Source organism: Seriola dumerili, unplaced genomic scaffold, assembly GCF_002260705.1.
Source record: "Seriola dumerili isolate Sdu_G_001 unplaced genomic scaffold, Sdu_1.0 BDQW01000017.1, whole genome shotgun sequence".
NCBI lineage: Eukaryota > Metazoa > Chordata > Actinopteri > Carangiformes > Carangidae > Seriola > Seriola dumerili.
This window is the reverse complement of record NW_019174272.1, coordinates 2,627,826-2,649,163: the sequence shown is the minus strand read 5'-3', so window position 1 is coordinate 2,649,163 and position 21,338 is coordinate 2,627,826. Positions and strand designations below refer to the sequence as shown.

Genomic DNA, 21,338 nt, shown 5'->3' with positions numbered 1-21,338 from the left:
TTAAAGCACCCTGTACCACTCTGTAGGCCTCTGCAAGCCAGACAGCTGTAGTGCCATTCTCTCTTACTCCTATTCTTCTCTTCTTTGGCTTTATCAGTCTCTCATTCCGACACTTCCTCTCTCTTACTCACATTTCTCAAAATCTGCCCATAAACCCTTAATTTCTCCACGTCTCTGCAGCCCAGACGGACGGAGGAATGCGCGTACCACTGGGGTCGCCGCGTGGACACTATATGAGTAACATGCCGGACAGGGGGTAGGGTGGGGGGTGGGGTGGGGGGGGGTATGACTTTTTCAGCAGTTGAGTCTGGCTGAACTTGTTTTGCCCATGTTTGGCAAGAGGAAATGAGTGCTGTGTGCTGTGGGGACGTCTCTGAGCTCCCCACTCCAGCACAGACAGAGAGGTAGACAGGCTAAAAATAGCATTGGGAGCCCAGGTCAGCTTTGAGCCAGGAGTAAGAAGATTGGGGGAGGTGGGCGGATGTGCTTTAAAAAAGCCTTCACTGGTAAAATCACCCGTCTTGACTAATGCCTTACATGAGAGTTGGTGGGACCACTGGGTATGTGTGTGCAGTAAGATGAGCAAGAGAAAAAAGGAGCGAAAGAATGATCTGATGGAGAGTTTAATCTGGGCAGTGAATCCCTGTGAGAGCTCCCAGCCTCTCATCCATTTTCCTCATATCTTTCTCTTCGTGCGCAGTTTATCATATCGCAACAGCGTGCATAACCACAAGTCTCTCATATCTCCCCCGCTGGCAAAGATGGAGTGAATAAATGACCTATGAGACCACAAGATCTTACTGTCAGAGGGAAGCACGGGGTAGGAAGTGTGGAGTCGAGGGAGAAAAGATGAGATGAGATATTGCTTCATGTTTGTGAAAGAAGTATGGTGTGCTACAGGATCTGAAGTAGCAGGGAAAGAAATGTGCTGTTATTGGAGATGGGGGTCAGAATAATGATTTAGAGTAGTAATGATGGTAAGATATCAACAAAATATATGGAGAGACTGGGGATGGTGAAGTGAACAAGGAATATGAGAAATAGCAGCTGGTTCCAAGGCCCAAAATATATTCTCATAGGTTCATTCTGTTCATTTTGTATAACAATACACAAGAACAATGAAACGCATCCCCAGAGAGCATCAAAACAAAAAAAAAAAATGGATGAAAGCACAAGGAAAGAAAAATCTCTCAAAGTCTTCCTAGACATTACAACACAAGGGAAGTGTGTACACTGCGTTCAAGCGCTCCCTGCGTATTACCACACTCAAATGGTTCAGAGTTTAGCCTGGTGTAGTGGAATGCTTGGATAAGTGAAAACAAGGCCTTCTCCAGCACCGCTCACCATCTGCTTCTGTTATGTTCATCTTGAAATGGTAGAGCGTAGCATGTTTGGAGGTATTACAGGGGCTCTGGTAGTCCAAAACAAACCACCCCTATTGTTACTGGCTCAGGCTTACAGTATATTGTGTGTGCATGTGCTTATATGTGTGTGTGTGTGTGTGTGTGTGTGTGTCTGTGTGTGTGTGTGTGTGTGTGTGTGTGTGTATATGTCTGTGTTTATGTAGGTATGCCTTTGTCTTTGTATACTCTGAGATGAATGGCTGTTTATTTGTTTTAAAGCTGCTTTGAGAAGCTGGCTGTGGTTATGATGCGCAGATTTCATTTCTCATTGTTAATTACTTTTTAAAAAGTTGATGTTTCTGATTATGACGTCATTGTTTTTTCTATTCTTTTGCTCCCCTTTTCATACCCCTCACACCCCTCACTGACCGGCCTCTTTCCCTATATTTCACTCTTCTCTTCTCTTCTCTTCTCTTCTCTTCTCTTCTCTTCTCTTCTCTTCTCTTCTCTTCTCCACCCTCTGCCCCTCCCTCTCTCAGAGCTGAGGTCATAGCTGGCTGGCTTCGGAGGTGGGCTGGAGTACAGACATAAGAGAGTCTGTTTTTCTCATTAGTCAGTGGAGCTCTCAAGAAACCTACATGTGTGAAGGGATCGGGGTCTATGTGCTCTGTTTGTTGGGGAAAATGTTACTACCACTGAAACTGCTGATGCTACTACAGCATTACAGTAACAAAACTAATCAAGTGGTGAAGACAAAAAAAAAAAAAAACGAGAGCAAAGGGCATCTCACGGGTTTACTTGGATATGTTGGGCACCATGGGTCAGCTACAGAAGAGACTCATTGTCTTGCTCGAGGACTCTTCAGCAGGATAAACACTTGTGATGTGAACTTGAACCTCCACCTTCTGTTTGGAGAGCTACACTCACTTCGCCACACTGCTGGCATATCCAGAAAATCATTCAGTGGTTTACCACAGGTTTTGACATTATCCTCGGCTACAGTGTAGTATAAGCTCTGCTTCGAAAACATGGAACATGCCGAACAGTGAACATTTGTAAACCGTCTTGTGAAGGATATTCCTTTCATTTCATGTCAGCACCGAGGAAGTTTCACATAGTTTGACGTGTTCACTGAACCAAAGAAATGATAGCACATTTCATTTAAGTTGCAACCATGCAGTTAATCTTTTTGATAAAACTGTTTGAGGCGTGAGCAGTACCACAGAAAAGCAGACGAAGGTTCAAGACGGTAACTTGATCCCCTCAATAAACCTTATTGTGCCAGTGCATTTTAAAGATGCGTGTCCTTCCTCAAGGCAGACTAGAGGAGAGAGAGGGAAATGCTTTAGCACAATAAAGGTTATTAAAGGGATGAGGTCTTCAACCTGTTTATACTTTCCTCGAAACGATTTCTTAGATTCTGACCATTTCATATTTTAGCTGCTTTTGTAATATCATTGCATTTGCAAACTCCTTGGCCTTGTTCGTATCCAAGACAGATTAAGTAAAGTCCTGGAGAGAAATATGTCTGAAAATAGGATCTTTGCAAACTCCATCTTAGTAAAAGCTCTGGCAGAACAAAGAGTCCCCCACAGCACAGTGTATCCTCATGTGCAAGCCTGTTCCCTGTGGGTGGAGAATTTGCACATGTAATTAAGACTCCTTCAGAGGCACTGCGACCTTTGACCTTGACTGCTTGTGAATGGTGACCTTTTGAAATTTCTTGAGGACCAAGGATCAGTAAATGTGGCTTGGTGTCTGAGCTCTGGATGCTGGTAAGACTAATGAGGGAGTGGAGTGTGTTGTTTCTATTGGTATTGCTCCTAGACTAATCCCTGACAAGATCTGTGCGTGATCCGGGTGACACAAAGCTTAATGCTGGAGACCCCTGGATAATGTTTCCACGAGTTGCCTTGTACTGTCTCAAAATGTTATTTAAAAATGCTTGATAACATGATAGATACACTTGTCAGAATTATCAGCACAATTAAAAAAAATGAGAGAGCAGTGTCAGCCTTCGTCCTCACACATGCAGGGCCAGTTTGCAGCTTGCTCAATAGGGCACACAATATGGTTATTGTCTCCTCAGCACACACTCCCTCTCTCTCGCTTTCTCTCTCTCTCACACACACACACACACTGATTGACTTTTGTCACTCTTTGTTCTTTAGACAGACAGAGACTTGTTGTATCAGGAAAAAATAACAGAGTGATTCAGAGATGCTAACTGAGTTAGCTGGCCTGATGTCAGCCTGCACACAGCCGTGCTGTTGTTTTTACAGTACTTTTTGAATAGAAACAAATACAGGTTTTAAACTTTCTCTCTGTCTCTGTGTCTCACTCTCAGTGTCTCTCACACACTCCCTCTTCCCGACACACATCCACAAACACACTCACACACACACACACACACACACACACACACACACACACACACACACACACACACACACACACAGATCATTCACCTTTGGCCCGTTGTAATAGCTGCTCATGGCCTTATGCTCTTGCTACCCAGCTCCAGATGTTCTCGACACACCCCCAGGAGTCCTACAGAGAGAAATTTACACAGACACACAGTCAGACACAGACATGTGCACATACATGTGCACAAACACAGACATACACATACACACACAGTCTTAAAAAGCTTTGACAATTTGTCTCTCTGCAGGCCACCTATTAAAGTCACTTAAACTCACACAAATCTACCCCCAGTTGTGTTTCAAACACACACAAGAAGCTCGTCATGTCAAATAGCATATGGGTATCCCTTTGGATTCTGAACTAGCAGTATAGATAACAGCTGACATATCATAGGAATCATTGCTTTTGATTAGAATCTCTTAAGAAGTCGCACTTTTCTGCAACAAAGCTAACATGTACACTGATATTTATCCATCTAAGAATAATAACTACCATAGTCTGTTCAGCATTGGTCTCATGAAAACACATCATAAGTTGTTGAGTTGCCACAGTGACCTGCAGTTTGACTGACTGAAGGGTGCGGTAGGACAGGTTTTCACCTGCAAAATGTCAAAAACCCTGTAGCTGTGAACAGCAGTGGCTGCATTTATTTCACAAGCCATCAATCTATGAGGTCAACACTTTGAATGAATGTTATTGTGCTACTGAGTGCCTTCCTGTTTTACACATGTACTGTAAAGGCCTCTGTGTAACAAAGGCTGAAAGGGAGATAGAAAGGAAAAAGTGAACAAGTGTATGTGTCACAGATGCAGAATGCACAGAATTCATTTTTATTGGTGCATTGTAAAGATGCTTTGCTTCCTGCAGGGAAGCTTGTTATGATTTAGACAAAGTATGTGCAGAAAACATCTGGCCTTGAATGTGTGCGTGCCTGTGTGTGTGTCCCTTGTGCACAATGATAGACTGAACACATGGTGTACCCAGCTGTCCCACATGTTCATGCTTGGATATGAATGTTTTGGATGTACCTTTGCTCTTGGGCATACAGAAATCAAACAAGTAGTTGTTTAGTCCAGAAAATTCAATCGTGTTTTCTAATAGTCAACATTATAAATGTGTCTCACATGTCTCGGTAGCTGACCCATGTGTGTGTGTGTACACCCACAGGGCATTATTTGCATATGATGGAGTGACCAACAAGCTCAAACTGGCTGACTCAGGAGGTAAGATCGACTGTCATGTGTTCTTCAGAAATGGAAATTTTGAATACCTAAGCGCCACAAAGAATGATGCTTGTCAGCTTCCTCACTTTGGCTTGAAAGGAATTCACATGTCTTCTTGCATTTAGTATCCTGTTTTTCTTTTGTCTTCCCCCAACTGTCCTTTCTAACAGCGGGTGGTGTGGCAGAGCTGGCTGGGAAGTTTCACATATCCAAGCCGCAGTATGGATTGTGCAAAGTGGGAAGTGGGGAGACAGGAGGCCTCCGGATTGCTATGATCAGCTGGGTGAGTGGCAGACAGGCTCCTGGGGCTTAGCTCATGTAAGCTTGAGCCTATCATAACACACATACCAGCACAAATTACAGAAAAGCACATATATATATATATATATGCTTTGCACATACACACGCGGGCGCTCACAGATTCATTTAGTTACAGCAAAAGTCATTTAGCAGCTCCAAGATAATGGGTTTAACATCTTAAGTCACCACATACAGACAAATCTATGCACTTATTAACCTGTAAAATGCCTTGGAGAAAATCCTAAGCTGCTTGGCTTATTCACATTCTATGGTTCTGTTTTGACACAGGCTTACTTGGCATCTGACATGTGGGAAAATTCTGTGAGAATGTGCTATTATGTAATTGTAGTAAAAGACATTTGTCAGACATTTGTGGGACACTTAAATGATTCAGAATGTTATTTTTACATAGAGTTGTAGCACTGTTTTAAGCAGGCAACTTGCCACTGCCTGCGATTGGCTGAAACTGGCGTAAAAATACAGTAAATAAACTCTCATTATCCATTTACATAGTGATTGACATAATATTCGAGCTTTCAGTTTCTTCCAGTTTTATGAAATGGAGATTAGTCTTTATGAAATCATTGCATATCCTATTGTTCTTCAGCCTGTCTTCCTCCTCTTTTTTTAGCCTCTTCAGAGAGAGGTATGAAATGAATGTAAGTGTCTACATCCTGTGTTTGTCCGTAGGTTGGCCCAAATGTGGATGACTACCGCAGGACAGAATGTGCCAGCCACGTTCCAGCCATCAAGAGCTTCTTCAAGGTGCAGTAGATCAAGATGTGCTTCACCACTTATCATTTACCTTTGGATCTGACTCGTACTAATGTTCACTTCATCCACTAGTTTGTTGTGTTTGTTTGTAGAAAAAGTTTGGACTTGTTCTGTTTTCTGTTTTCCCTGGACTCTAGACTTTGTACTTTCAAAATCTATATTTACACACAGTAGTTTACTTTGTATTGTTTTGAGAGTTTCCTGTCCTCAGTCCACTTCCTGTTCTATTGGTGTGTTGGTCCTGCGTATGATTGGTCTATCTGCCATGTCACTACCAAAGGGAGACTGCAAAGTTATGGGTTGAAAGCTCCATTGTTTGTGGTGTAACTTGTGGGCAGATGACAAACTCAAGTGGTGACAGGAGAGACAGGAAGCAGAGAATGTAGAGCTTACACTCAGGTGCATGTGTATGTATAGGAGCAACTCCATCCATCCATGTGTTAGCTGCAAATTCTCCTCTATCACTGTGCCCCTCAAACAGTGTTTATTTAGTGTTTCAATCTAACTAGGAGAAGTTCCGCTGACCTCTAGGTTTACTAGTTTCCAAATAAAGGCATCACCCAGTCAACTGCAGAAGCATCTGGGGAATGTTTGTTGTTTTTTTGTCTCTCTTTTTTAAACAGAAAATTTTGAGTCTGGAATTTTGTGAGCTGCTGTCTTTAAACCCCTAACCCCTGAGTGAGACTGTGTATGTGTGTGTTTGTGTGTGCATGTGTGATCACCCTTGGGCCTCTGTACATTTTCATGCGGGATTTCAAAATTGTACAGAAATGATTTCATGGTCAGTATGGATGGGGGGTGGGGTTGGGGGTGAAGAAAATTGTTTCTCCTTCTGTGAATTGTGGGAGAACAGCGACCTCTAACCTCAGCAAACACACACATGTATACATTAAGGCCTGTGACATGACAATGCAAATAACCCCTCGTCACTGCTGCATCTGCTAACCTGACTCTCTGTGACTATGAGAAAAAAGGGGAACAGGAATAACTGATTTTAAATTAAGATCAAAGTCTTGTTCTGATAGTTGTTATCTGAGCTGAAACTTAAGAACTTGCAAATTTAATTTTACATTACTCAGCAGTGCAAACTAAGATTTATTAGTTGAAGATGACTCAGACTGGAAGAGAACATACTGCATCACCTTAAACCACGGACATTATAGCCAAGCATATGGAATGCATTTGCAGAAATATCCTGACCCAAAGACTGTGGTGATGATACATAACTGTGTTATCTCGTCCTCAACTTTGCCAGCAGACGTGATGTTTTTCACACTCAGTTAAAGCCACGTTACTGCCTTTAATAGCCTTTCCCATCAAGTACATTTTTCTTGAACAAAAAGGCATTTTTTTTTTTTTTACTTGCTTCATATGCTGACAAAGAATAACTAAAATATCAAGGGAAGCTTGTAAAACAGCTCAACTCTCTGCCTCATACCTCTGTCTGGGAAATCATCTGGGGTTGATGTGTGATAAATTCTTGAAAAATGATTACGCACACTGGTTTGTTTTATAGTATATGTCAATGTTTGATTTTTCCAGGAATGTGAAATTTCACAGCCACCCGGTAAAAATGAGTAGTCCCAGAAGTGACACTGTACACAGTTTCATATTATGTGTTTGTGCAGACCTCACAAGTATCTAATTTATCAAGAATTACAAGCATCAAATTGCTTCTATTTCAGACTCCAGATGTCGATTCTGCATCTTATCCATGAAAAATTTGTGGCAACACACGGTTGATCAACCAATAAATAGTCAGTTAATTGATGAGTCTATCCTTTGAAAATGAATCAACAACATATTTTTGGGTTTAGACAGTTGACTGGACAAAACAATTTGTGATGTCCCCTTGTGCTCTAGGAATTTGTCAAAGGCATATTTCACTATTTTCTTAGGTTTATTACATATTACATATTACTTTATGAATTTTTTAGCTGCAGTGGTGCCTAAGAAAGCATCTCTATGAATGAATTTAGTCTCTCAGCACTAGTTGAAGGATATTTTTAGGGTAAAGGAGATTAAAATAGTGGGGTTGTAGATAGTTGCCACTATTATCACTATTGTCCACATTTAGCAGACAACAGATCCGCAGCCTTTAATAAATCTGATCTCTTGAACTCACGATGACGGGGTAACAAAACTACAGAGATAATCTACATACATACATTGACTGATGATGAAGAACTGAGGGCTCAGTTTGTTTGTTGTCTCACAATCTTGGCTTTTGTTGCCTTGGATACAGTTAGTAAAACTTTCCCTTGGCACTTTTTATTTGTTTGCTTTTGTTATTTGTTTCTTTCCTCCCCTCTTTCTTTCCCTCTTTTTTTTTTGTTTGTCTCTCTCTTCTGGCTTGCTATGCTGCATGTCCCAGCTGGAAGTGAGGGGGTTTTGTCAAGGCGAGTCTGCAGCAGCAGATTTGGGTGTGTTACATAGTGCACTCTAGTGTGGCATTAAGTTATGAAAACTAAAATATGAATAGGGTGCAGATGTTTCCATTGTTCTACATCGCCATTGAAATAATAGCACAGTAAAGTAGAGTTAGACCAGCTATGTGTGTGTGTGTGTGTGTGTGTGTGTTTGTGTATGTATGGGCATTAGATGTTAGATACTGTTACTGTGAGCAATGCATTGTAGGAGACGTGAAGTTGGACATGAGAGGATCTGTACAGTAGGCAGATATGAGAAAAGGGTAGTAGAACTGGAGATAAATACACAAAATAAGTTTTGATAATAAAATCCATCTTCAGTCAATCAAATGTACGAAAAGTTTAATCTTATTTGACCACATGACAGCTTGGCACAAAGTCAGCTGTCTTTTAGGGTGCGGCAGGAGATTTGAATTGCAACAAAGAACAGTAGTTCTATTGTAAATAAGGACTAAAGCAACACATTTGGGTCAGGGCACTAAACCCTGAAGCACTTTGAATCATTCACATCTGTCATCTCGCCCTGACACACACTTCAGAGCAGACTCTTTGGTTCATGTCAACCACCTTAAGCCCTTTATACCGTATGTCTTATTTCAGCCAAGGAGCTCTCATTACAAAAGCAAATGTCATGACTTCTTAGGAGCATAATATGTGATAAATAGAACAAGAATATGGTGGGGTTTTTTTTTGTATTTTGGTTTACAGTAAAAGGAAAGTAAAATCTCTAACAAAGTCTAACAAAACTAAAAGTCAGAATTCTACATGCAAATAATGATATTTACCATAAGTATCCCATCTATCAAACCTTAATGGGGGGCACATTAGTATCCCCACATCCACCTACTGCCTCTCACAGTCTGAACAACTCCTGAGTAGGAGAGAGACTGTATGAAGCAGTTCGGTTCCAGAGCACAGAGACAGTTTGTGCAGAGTTGAGCCCAATTATAGCGGGAAAGTAACTCTCAACCTGTCACATCACCTCAAGCTCCTTTTCCTCCCAGAGAGTTTATATCCTTACACTCGTAGTGAGTTTTCTCGCCAGGGTCATCAATGTCACAGATCCTAAAAAGATTGCGAATGCCTCCTATTTGACCACTATTTTGCGATTTTCCCATGAAAATATCTAGAGATAGAGTGTGGATAGGGGTGATGATGACACCTTTGTCTAACTAGCGCTGTTTACTATTAGAGATAATAACGGGATAGCAGTGCTATGAGCTCAAATAGGAAGAAAGCTTTCTGTTTGGCACTTGTGAAGTCAGTACATTGCTGTGAAACATGGGCCTAAAACTGCGCAGAAAGAAGAGGGTAGAGAATATTTAGGGCAAGGTGGCAGACTGAAGTGAGGGAAGGGGCTTCATTTAATCTCAAACACTTAAGATTTACATTTAAAAAAAAAAAGACTAAAAGAAAGGTTTCGTTTTGAAATGTGAAACCCCAAGCATTTGAAAGCTGTCGAATGACTCCCAGCCATGATATGCTGTGAAAAGAGTTATGAAAAATGTATGAAAATAATAAGAGGTGTAAAATTATGTAAAGTATGTAAGGAAGAAAATATAGACATATGGACAAACATTTCTTTTTTTAAGAGCAAACTGTTCTGATATTGCAAGTTTGTCAATCTGCTAGTCACCTGCATACAGCTGTCTGAACTGTGCGTGTTTGATAAAATCCATTTGCCCTGCTTTTATAAGAACCAGTCTGCATTTATTTTGAGTATGAGCGATGCTGTTACTAACCCTAGTTTATGTACCTCCTCTACTTAATGAATCACAGTACATTAGGATGCAGGATTGGTGTCAGAACACTAGTAACAGTGATTTTCTGCACTTGCACTTGGCGAAACTGAACAGTACACTATGCTATGGATTGTTGTTTCCATGATTTTCCCTGGCAGCACTGTGGACTGCTTGTCTGGTCTCTCTCTGTGTATGTCTCTGTGTGTGTGTGTGTGTGTGTGTGTGTGTGTGTGTGTGTGTGTGTGCAGTTGGCAGCCAGAGTGATATGGATTATACACTGTACTGACATGTATTATAGGGCACATTGAATGCTCTGTTCAGTGTCAGTGTCAGTGTTGTCACTCAGATAAAGCTGTGGTTTCCTGTTGGAGGCTGACAGACCTGGCCCTCCATCAACAAGCCTGGACTCACTCTCCATGGAAATTATTCTGAGGTCCTGGTCGCATACAAATGCCTGTGTACATACACGGACATGAGTTCGGCCCATGTTTGATCTGTGCTATAGAAAAAGCAGCAGTGGAACACGATATTTTGTTCTGTGATTGAGAGATATTACCTGTCAATAGTCTTTTTTTCATATCTCTCCCCTAAGCTTGACTTCCAGGTATTGAGCAAGTGTTGCATATGAGGTCTGTTCTTGTTTTCTACCCTTTTTGCAAACACACATGGTTTCACGCCCTCTTTTTCTCACTGTCGCTGTTTCAACCCCAACTTTTCATTTTTTCCCATCTCCCCCTCTGCTCTCCATAACCATCCAAACCAATGCATTCCTGTCCTTACACTAAAGCCAGGGAGTGTTTTCATTCTCTCACAATCCTTATAAGTGAAGCCGTTGCACAACTGTTTGGCTCCAAGTTTGCATAACTCCAAGTCAGACCAAGAGAAAACCACCTGAGGGACTGTGTGTGCTTGTGTATGGATTTCTAGCCTTTGTGTGTGTGTGTGTGTGCGTGTGGCTGCAGTACAGTATGTGAGGGTGGATTAAATTCACATCTGTCTTAGTCTGTTTGCCATGTCATCTCTTTTCATTATATGTCCTCCTTGTTACAGGAAGCACACGTGTTCATTAGTGCAGAGAAGGCGGAGGATGTGACAGAGGAGAAGATAAGAGCAGAGCTCAGCAAGGCCCATGCCCATGCTCCTGCACAGTGGGTGAGGAGGAGCTCCAGGTCTGCTGACAAGGAGGAGTTAGTGGTGAGTCTCCTGCAATACCTCCTCAGTCCATCAGATGGAGGCAGAGACTTGCATAAGCACCTTGTGACGCTAGTTAAGGTGGAAACTCAGCATTGCAGGTTACCTCTGGAGGGGCTTCAGGGTTTTACTTTTGATGCCAGTATGTTTATTCAGACATGCTTGTGTAAATAATGAAAATAAAATGGCATTTGAGAGGGTTTTAAACATAGATATTGAAAATTATACAGTATAATACAGTGACATGAAAACGCCCCTGTATGCATCAGTGGGAAGTTTAAGAATTTGTGGCTCTGTATTCACTGTTCCTTTGTTTTTCTTATAGGGGACAAACTACAGAAAAACCAATGCTGCAATGGAGATGAGACGAATTAACAGAGACTCCTTCTGGGCACGTGCAGAGGTATGCTAATGTAGCATTTAAGATACATAATTTGATATACTATAGCTGCGTGATTACTGCCATTTACATTTAGAAAGTGACTGAAGAGGGATATTTTTATGCCTCCCTGCCGGTGCCAGCTGCAACTGGATGCATTACGATGCATTATTCTTGAGGGAATATCTTCAAATTTGGTACAAACGTTCACTTGGACTCAAGAATGAATTGAAAAGATTTTGGTGGTGAAAAGTCACTGTGACCTTTTTGGCCATAACTCAATTATTCATATGCTAATTATGACACAGTTTAACACAAATGTCTAACAGGATAAAATTGCAAGGTGTTAATTGTAGTTTTTATTTGAAAATGAAATGAAAGTACAATATACTGTTGTCTCACATTGTTACCCTTTGCATATCAGCGTGAAGAGGAAGAAAGGAAAGATGAGGAGAGGAGACGAGCAGCAGAGGAGAGACGGCGCCTTGAAAGAGAAAGAATTATGAAGGAAAGAAGGGACGCAGAAGAGAGAGACAGAAAGATGAACGAGAAACTACAGATGATTGAGGAGCAGAGGTTGGAACAATGTCTGCTTCCTGTCAGTAGTGCCCTCTAGTGGCTGTGTTTTTATATGGCCTGGAACAACAAAGTTCACGGAGGTCCACAATAAATGCAATGAACTTTGGACAATGATTTTTGGATAACAATAATAAAATTGAGCTATTTCATTTGCTTTTCTGTTTCACAGAAGAAAACAGGCAGAACAAGAAGAAGAGCTGCGCAGAAAGGAGAAAGTAAAATGGGTGAGTGACAAGAATTTCATATCTTTTGCACATAAAATGATGAAAAGTCCCTCTGGCAAAAGCAAACCATGTTTTTATGGGCTTTAACTGGATGTTAACTAGCACCAAACGCTATGAACAGATTATTCCATTACTCCAGTACATGCAAACTTACACTGGCTGCCTGTTACATTCTGCATTGATTTTAAAATTCTACTTATCAACTTTATAGCATTAAATGGCCTTGCTCCAAATTACATCAAGGACCTATTAATCCCCTCTCTGCCTGGGCTTTCACTTAGTTCAGTGGATGGAGCGCTGTTGGTTATTCCGGGGTCTTAGCTAGTGACTAAGGCTGTGGAACAGTCTACCAGATATCTGACAGGCAGCATCATTAATGTCTTTTAAAACTCTTCTAAAAACATGCTTTTATCGGAAAGATTTCATGAGTGTATTATTCCCACTATGGACAATTTATATATTCATATAACTTCATTTCTTTACCCTCCGTTTTATGATCTGTTTGTTGGTTTTTTTGTTTGTAATTCTTGTTTTTGAATCCCCCCTTTTCTTTTTTGTTAAGCACTTTGTGACTTTGTTAAAAGTGCTATATAAATAAAGTCTATTATTTGGCTTGGGGCTTTGGAGTTTGGTCAGACAGGCTTGAACTCATTTACCCCCATGAAAGAACTGGATTGACCGTGGGGTGTGTGAGGTCTGACTCTAAATCTTTAATTGTCTCAGAGGACACTATAGCTGACCCTTTGATCCATGTGAGGGCCACAGATGTCTGCCACAACATCTGCTGATGTGCAGAGACTAATAGATTGGCTGCTGCGTGAACAAAGACAACAGTGGACTGATTTAAATTTACAGGGTAAAGTGGGTTGTATACCCACTGCTGATAATTCAGCTTATAAGAAGATAACTAATACAACTGATAAGTCCTTCATCATTTTAGAGCCGAGCAAATGAAACTGTCACTGAATCCTTGTCACACACTATGAATAGTCGCTATGCATATAAAGCACAACACATAAAATAGCAACACGCGACAGACTTCTTTACATTTAGCATACAATTATACAGTGTGCTGAATGTACAAACACTTGTATGCATAGGTTGTGCATGCTTGTGCATACCATGTGTGATATACCAGGTGTTATTGTAGAGTAAGAGAAAAATCTCTGTGGGATGTGGGCTGTATGTACGATCGTGGTTTGGAGGAGGTGTTCCTCACTAGGGTTACAAAAGTAGCTCTGGCCTTTACTCGAGGCTGTCTCAGAGCTTGGATATGAGTGCACACAGCTTACAGTATGTCTAAATTTTGTTGTGTTGATGTCGGGGATGCCTAAGGGAAAAGCTTAGTTTAGTTCAGTGGGCACTGATTTCTGTACTATAAGAAGGGTTTGACGTGAAAACACTCACATTTCTCACTGTTTGAAGTCTCAGGTTTTGTTTCCTCAGCTATGTCAAACAATTCTATTTTAAATGAAGAGATTAAAAGCGATAAAATGCGCATGTGAATGTGTACATATGATTGCTGCTGTGTTTCTGCACTGACAGGAGCAGCAGCAGAGGGAGCATGAGGATGATATGAGGGCTCGTCTTAGAAGGAGCGAGTCCATAGAGAAAGCAGCAGTAAGTGAATTCTTAGACTACTATAAACCTACAGCTAACATCACTGAATATTACTTTAAATTTGCACTTCGTCAAAGACCTGAATGGGCCACACATTCGCCATTAGAGTGCTGGATTTTCATGAAGTCTGTTGAATAATTTAAGTGTCCTGCTTACATTGACTTATTGTACATAAATGGATCTGTAGGAGGCAGCAGCATTAGTGTCCCAACGATCCATGAACCCGAGGGAGTTCTTCAGGCAGCTGTCATCGTCATCATCACAAAGTCCCACCAGCCCTGGATCCTCCCGCACTGGTATGTGGACGTGTGTGAACTTAAACAGGCAGTGAAGCCACCACTCGAAGATCTAGATGAGTTTTTAGCGAAACTCAAGGATCAGCCCCAGATTACAGTGCAATTTTTGATATACAATATGTATTCTCTCAGTGTCTGAACTACTGGCAAACTGTTTTCTTTCTCTCCAGGCAAACCATTCAGACGATACCAGCGCAGCCTGACAGACACAGCTTTTATCTTCTCTAAGGCAGAAGAGAGCAGGGCGTCCTCCCCTCGCAGTTCTCCACTGGTCTCCCCCTTCTCCCGGCTTCCTCCCTCACCCATCTACCGTGCCATGTCTCCCCCCATGAGCCCTGATTTCCGCCCTGTCACCTCTCCACAAAGGCCCAGAGCACCCATGTCGCCGCCCACATCACCTCTTCGCCCTGCCCCTCCAATTTCAGCCCTGCCCAGTGTTCCTCAGACTAACAGCCAAGCTCAGGCTGTTGATGAGCCCAAACCTCCATCACCTACAGAACCTTCAGCGCCTCCGGCCTCCCCTAGCCTCTTGGCTTTCTTGTCCCCCAGTTTAGTACAGAACAACTCCTCTCAGTCACACCCAGAGGCCCCACCCCCAAATACCCCGACCCAGCCAGAGCACTCAGCTTTCTGCTTTGAGCCTGGTCTACCTCCACAGGCTCCAACTGCACCGCTTCCTGAGAGACCACAGCCAAATACAGGTAGGGTGGAACATGACGCATTGAAGTATTATTTTGGGATCTGATTATATAATGTCATTATTTGTCTTTTTTTTTTTAAAACTAATCTGTGGAGTTTTATCACAAAAACAACAAAATGCCCATTCAGGGTGAATCAGTGTTAAAGGGAGTATATTACTCTGCTTATTTCTCATTTGTTTGCCAAAGACATTAATCATTTGACATTAAATAATGGTTGTTAAAAATTTTTATTACAGGCTAAAATGACTTAGATGCTTTTGCCAAAAACTACTCCACATACTCCAGACTGTCTAAAGCAGCCAAGACATATGAATCAGAGGCCTGTTATACAGAAATGACAGAGCTCAGAATAATTTTACAGTCCAGTCACAATTAAATATTCCTAAAATAACCACATATACTCTTAGTAATGCCAAGCTCAAGTGAAATGTGCACCCAGACAACCTGGCTTTTGCATTCTTTGTAGTTCAGTTTTTCTAACAAGGACATACAAAACCCTCTTAAGTACTTTTACAACATGTAAACTCATCAAATGTACCGTAGTTTTGTTTCATTAATGGTATAATTTTCCAATCTACAGACCTCAACACAGCCACTCACGTGCACACTGAGCTGGTCTCAGACATTAGCTACAAAGTACAAGCTGTACTGGTGGAGGAGGACGAGGAAGAGGATGTAGAAGAGCACGAGGAAGATAAGGGGGTAACACAACCAGAGCCATGTGCTGTTACCACAGAACCAGTCCAGACTGAGGCAGAGGAGCAAGAGCAAGAGGAGGAGGGAGAGGAGAAGCAGGAGGAAGAAAAGGAGGAAGAGGAGGAGGTTTTAAAACAGGAAGCTGAGCCTGCATCACAGGAGGAGCCAGTGGAGGTGGTGCAGGAGGAAGATGAGACAAAGACAGATGGAGAAGAGAATGACCAATCAGAAGACAGTCAGGGCGCTGCTGAGCCTGCTGAGCCTTCAGAGAAAGAAGAAGAGTCAGCAGTCATAGGTAGCCCTTGTGTTCTTGTATGCTGTCATTTTGTCTTGTTTAACATTTTATAAGGAATATTATTACTGTACTGTAGCTGTCTAAAAATGTAACTGGCATTTGATAAAATGGTACACGATGACAAAAGACTACAACATGATCATTATTTCAGATGCCGAGCCAGTTTTTCAAGAAATCAAACACGAGGCCGTCATCCCGTCAACCAATGGGATTACGAATGGAGAGGACACACAGGAACAGAATGGCATAGGTTTGGCAAGAATTCATTAACAATATTGTAATACATTCAGACATTCATTCTCTGTGCTGCTTGGACTGTGTGATGAATGCTTTTTACTCTTGTCTTCCTCAGAGCGATCTTTGAGTCCGTCTGACACAGAGCTCAGCTCACCGGAGCTGGCTGTGTGCTATGATTTTCAGGAGGAGGATGACATCACAGAGGATAAGGAACAGGAGATCTCAGAAAACGGACAAGAGGTACTGCCTCCACAAAAACACAAACTGTACTACTACAGTGTCTTGCACTAATTTGTTTGGAAATCTGTTCTTCTTAAAAAAATGTATTGTTGACTGTATGGTTCCTTCCTCACTGGTGAGGAATATTAAAACAGAGAAGGTGTTATTCTATATTTTAAATTTTTAATAAATCCCCCAATAAGGCAAAAAAACAACAACAATGTTATTAGTCAGTCAGTACTCTCTGACTGCCCTACACTGTCTGTGGAGCCCAGCCACAAAACCATTGGTTCCTAATAAATATGTAGATCTTTGAAATTGGGTCACAAACATATAGTTTCATGTTTTAAAAAAAATCAGTTGTCAGTCTAAAGGCATTATTTTCACTATTATTTCGTTAATAGTTTTTGGACAACTGCTGAGCTTTATGCCACAGAGAAAAGATCTGGCTTTGGCTACACAGATCAATTCTTTGATAGTTCGGGATAGCCTCCTCGTGGGATTGTTGACAATAAGACAAACATAGAATAGTGCCTAATCTTTTAGATTAAAGTTCATACGAAGAAAGTTTCCATGAAAATGATTTTGTTTTCCTTGATTCTGTCATGAGAATTTTTGTTAAACAAGACATGTCTTTGATGATTACAACCTTTCTTTGAATCCATTTTCCTCTCCACCTCAGGTTTTAGCTGAGCGACAAATGTGCGTCCGAGCTCTGTATGACTACCAAGCAGGTAAGCTGCCATTTAGAGGATAATCGCCACGCATGTTCACATAAAGTGCCTCCACTTAAAGTAATTACACTGTGATTAGTGGGTCTTCACCATGTTATCTTGCGGTTCCCACAGAGGACGAATCTGAGATCTCCTTTGAACCCGGTGACATCATCAGAGACGTGGAAACGGTGGACAAAGCCTGGTGGAGGGGTTGGAGCAAAGATGGCCGTCAAGGCCTGTTCCCTGCCAATTATGTGGAGACCATATAGACAGACAGACACACTAGCGCACATACACACACAGGCACACACACAAACACACATACACACACAAGAGACATACACTAGCACACACACTCAGGGACACCATCTCCCCTTACGTTAATGCATGTTTTTACCTTAATCCTCCCACTGAATCTTTGTACTCTCTATTTTGTAGAAAGGATAAAGAAAAAAATGTGACTCTCTGTTTTGATGTTTTTGAAGAAAACAAAATATTCTCACAAGTATGCAGAAATTACCCAGCCTCATTTTCCTGGATAAAATAGCAAAGACCTTTTTCCTGGACCAAAATAACTTATTTCCTTTTGAGATACAGTAGGAATGTTGGTGGGAGGGATCAGATCATGATGACAAATGATCACAAACTTGCTTTTCTTGTAAGAAACACAAACAGATTTTTATAGTGTATAGTCCTCTTTTTGATCCACACATATAACAAGCATTCCATTCTGCTCACCGTTTGCTTTGTGTGTTACATTGCTAAAAAAAATAATTTACTGCTCTTGACTGGTATACTGCTATATAATCAAGATTCATGTATCAGACATCATCTTATAATCATCTTCCTGTATTTTCTGAGTTGTTCTGTAGCTGTGTATTTGTTACTGACAGTCTCACAGCACATTTTAATTACCCAAACCAGAACAGCAGCATAACTAAAGATAAACAAGCAAAGGAAAAAGGCATTGCATTGACACCTGTATTTCTCTCTCATTATCACTCTTTGGATGGGCTGTAGCCTATTTTGTTCATATGGTGACAAATCTCCATAGATTTTTTGACTCTTTCTCATCTTAATTTTTCCTAGATTTGAAGAAATTAAAACACTGTGTCCACACACAGATGATACAAAAATTTTTTTTTTTAAGTTTTAATCTTCTGTAATGTCTTAATTCTCTACGCTGTATATAAGAATGTATAAAAAAAAAAAGTCAAAGATTTTCTCTTTTTCTATACTTGGCTTGTATGTTTGTATGTTGTATGCTTGTTTGATGGTATATATGTTCTTTGTATTTACTCCAAACTTACAAATATATAGCTTCTACAAACTCGAACTGCTTCAAAATGTTTGTCTCCTGCTTTATTTCTCACATTCGTTTGTTTTCAACAAACAGAAACTGTAATGGATATTATCATTATTATTATTAACAGCTTTTTTTTTTTTTTTTGAGTGTCCACATTATTTCAAATATTAATTTATAGTGTAAATATTTTATGTTAATGGGTGCAGTCTTTAAACATCAGGAAAAATAGGTGTTTTCTTTCTTTTAAGAATGACGCTGTTTCTGAATAACAACAAATGCATTTTGCAGGAATTATACGTTGTGCAAAATAAACTACAAATAGGTCAGGTACGTGACTATTTATGAATAAACCAAAAAAATTAATGAATACAATTTTCATAGTTCAGTTAATATTGCTATAGACACACGAAAGTCTGATTTTGACAGATGAGATGAGATGTAGGCTCGATGAGAGTAGAATATATAACTTTTCAGCCTAAGTTTTGATTTTATTGGAAGAGTATGCATTAGTACCATCTTTTAATATTCAAGTTTCATGAGTAAACTTGATTCCAATAATGTGGTGTACTTATTGTGTTTATATGGATTGACTTCCATGTACTGGGTAGAAAAAAAAAAGAAAAAAAAAAGTTGTGTGAACTGTAGTGCTATAATTGCACCTATAGGTGGAGACATTGCCTTTTCCAATTAGCCAACAAGACAACCTTATTGAGACAGAGCTCATTGAAATGAACAGATTCCTCAGGACAAAAGGCAAAATATTTTGACAGGCAGAGAGGAGGCTCATTGTTACACACATTTTAGAAGTGGGATATCCAGACATTTCCAAAGCTAAAAATTGCTAATGCTGCTACACCTCAAACAGGATTTTCCCCCAGGGTAGTAATGATTGATTGAAAATGACATTAATATTTCTTAACCATACACCTTTAATATTTATGGAGGGGAGTTGAGGGGGGCAGGTTATGCTCTTGTAGTGCCAGTTCAATAACAGTGTTTGGCAGATGCGCCGCTGTTCTGAAATAGAGAGGTAATGTTTGACATGGGTCTCATCCTGCCTGAACTGATGCCTGTTGACAGACTGACTAAATCTATCCAGGAGACTATTCTGTCGAGGTTATCCCAGAAGGCTAATCATCAGTGATATGTGTGAAAAGGTGATGAGCCTCTTATGAAATACTAATTGGGTTGCAAGGAAAAGACCGTGAAAACCTCAAATGAGCAAGATTGAGAGATAGACAAAAAAAATTGTTAATTTCAGTTTTAAGGAGGCAGTAAAGAGGGAAACTTTAATATTAATATTATAACACCAATTTATATGATTTTATGTGTGTGTGTGTGTGTGTGTGTGTGTGTGTGTGCGTGTGAAAGATAAACAGCCACAGAGTGAGAGATAAAGTGAGAGAGAGAGGACATCTGTGCACGGAGAACGTGAAGGCAAATTGGTCTCGACAGTTGCGTCCCCCCACCTTCTCTCGCTTTTCCATATCCCCGTTCCCATGGTCATCCCCACAACTCAGCTCTATCCCTTGTCTCTTCAGATTAAACAGAGTGATAGGGGGACACCGGCTAATGTGCCAATCAACTTTCCCTTCCCCTTTGTCTTTAGGCTGTTCCTTCCTTCTGTGACCCTCATCAGTAACAAAAACCCTTTCACTGGGGTGCTAAACTAACAGAGGAGACACCCACCCCACCTCACCCCACCCCACTCCCTCCTCTCCTGACTTTCCCCTTTATCTCTTATTTAACTGACAGACCCTATCTGACTGGTTGAGGACTGACAAGTGTGGGATGGCCGAGGTGAAGTGGCGGTAGGGAAGTGCCACTCATTGTAGTGTTATCAGCACAAAGGCCAACGACAGAAACCTAATCTGACCTGGCTGCTGATGGCTTGTGGCTTATTGGCTGTGTTTCTGCTCTGAAGCAGATCCTGGCAACCCCCGAGATACTTGGAGGGGAGGATAAGCACAGACACACACAAGTGTATGCACATAGGCATGGACACACACGCATGAAACACACATGCATGCACACACAACCGCAGACGCCCACTATTCTTAGCCCCCATTTCAGAATCAACCTCCTTCTCCTTGCCACTCCTCAACCTCCGCCTGTCATCATCTAACTAATAGTTTGCTGCAACTTTTTGTGATTAATTATGTGTTTGGGAGAGGTGTCGGTTTACAGGAGACAAAAATCTTACCACAGCAATCTCTTAACTCTGTGTTCAGCCTTCCTTCTTTACTTTACCGTAGCTGCAAGCACCTGTGTGCAAGTGTGAGACTGGGACTTTTTTTTTTTTTTTTTTGGCTGTTCTGAAGGAGGAAACATGAAGGACAGGGTCACTGTGTCTCTCCTCAAGGCTTAAGGTTACCTTACCAATTTTTGTGCCAGAAGACTGCCCGGTTGCATCTTTCCCAAGTGCTATGAAACTTACAGTACCCATAGTGCTCTGCTTTCGTAAAGGTTTGGCAGAGCTCGAACATCCAGTGTTATTCTGAAAATACTTACGAAGCTCCTGTTTTTTTTTTTTTTTTTTCTTCCCTTGCTGAAATAAAGATCAGTGTTTGTAAGCACCTGTACATGAGAACACTCTCTGAGAAAATGGGTTTCATTTTCTTTTTGGCTCTTTGTTCTGCTG

General features: G+C 41.0%; 1 protein-coding gene across 1 annotated transcript in view; it reads left to right on the top strand.

Moving 5' to 3' along the window:
- LOC111232021 (drebrin-like protein A) overlaps window positions 1-18,721 on the top strand; it is a 31,551-nt gene extending 12,830 nt beyond the window's left edge. Inside the window, exons 2-16 of the mRNA XM_022759355.1 lie at window positions 4,938-4,993; window positions 5,164-5,276; window positions 5,984-6,058; window positions 11,289-11,432; window positions 11,755-11,832; window positions 12,233-12,384; window positions 12,557-12,611; window positions 14,157-14,231; window positions 14,419-14,527; window positions 14,698-15,228; window positions 15,809-16,219; window positions 16,371-16,469; window positions 16,572-16,696; window positions 17,358-17,409; window positions 17,524-18,721. Of these exons, the coding sequence (XP_022615076.1) occupies window positions 4,938-4,993; window positions 5,164-5,276; window positions 5,984-6,058; window positions 11,289-11,432; window positions 11,755-11,832; window positions 12,233-12,384; window positions 12,557-12,611; window positions 14,157-14,231; window positions 14,419-14,527; window positions 14,698-15,228; window positions 15,809-16,219; window positions 16,371-16,469; window positions 16,572-16,696; window positions 17,358-17,409; window positions 17,524-17,660 (2,212 nt within the window). The 3' untranslated portion in view covers window positions 17,661-18,721. The remainder of the gene's footprint in view (window positions 1-4,937; window positions 4,994-5,163; window positions 5,277-5,983; window positions 6,059-11,288; window positions 11,433-11,754; window positions 11,833-12,232; window positions 12,385-12,556; window positions 12,612-14,156; window positions 14,232-14,418; window positions 14,528-14,697; window positions 15,229-15,808; window positions 16,220-16,370; window positions 16,470-16,571; window positions 16,697-17,357; window positions 17,410-17,523) is intronic.
- Window positions 18,722-21,338: the final 2,617 nt, after the last annotated feature.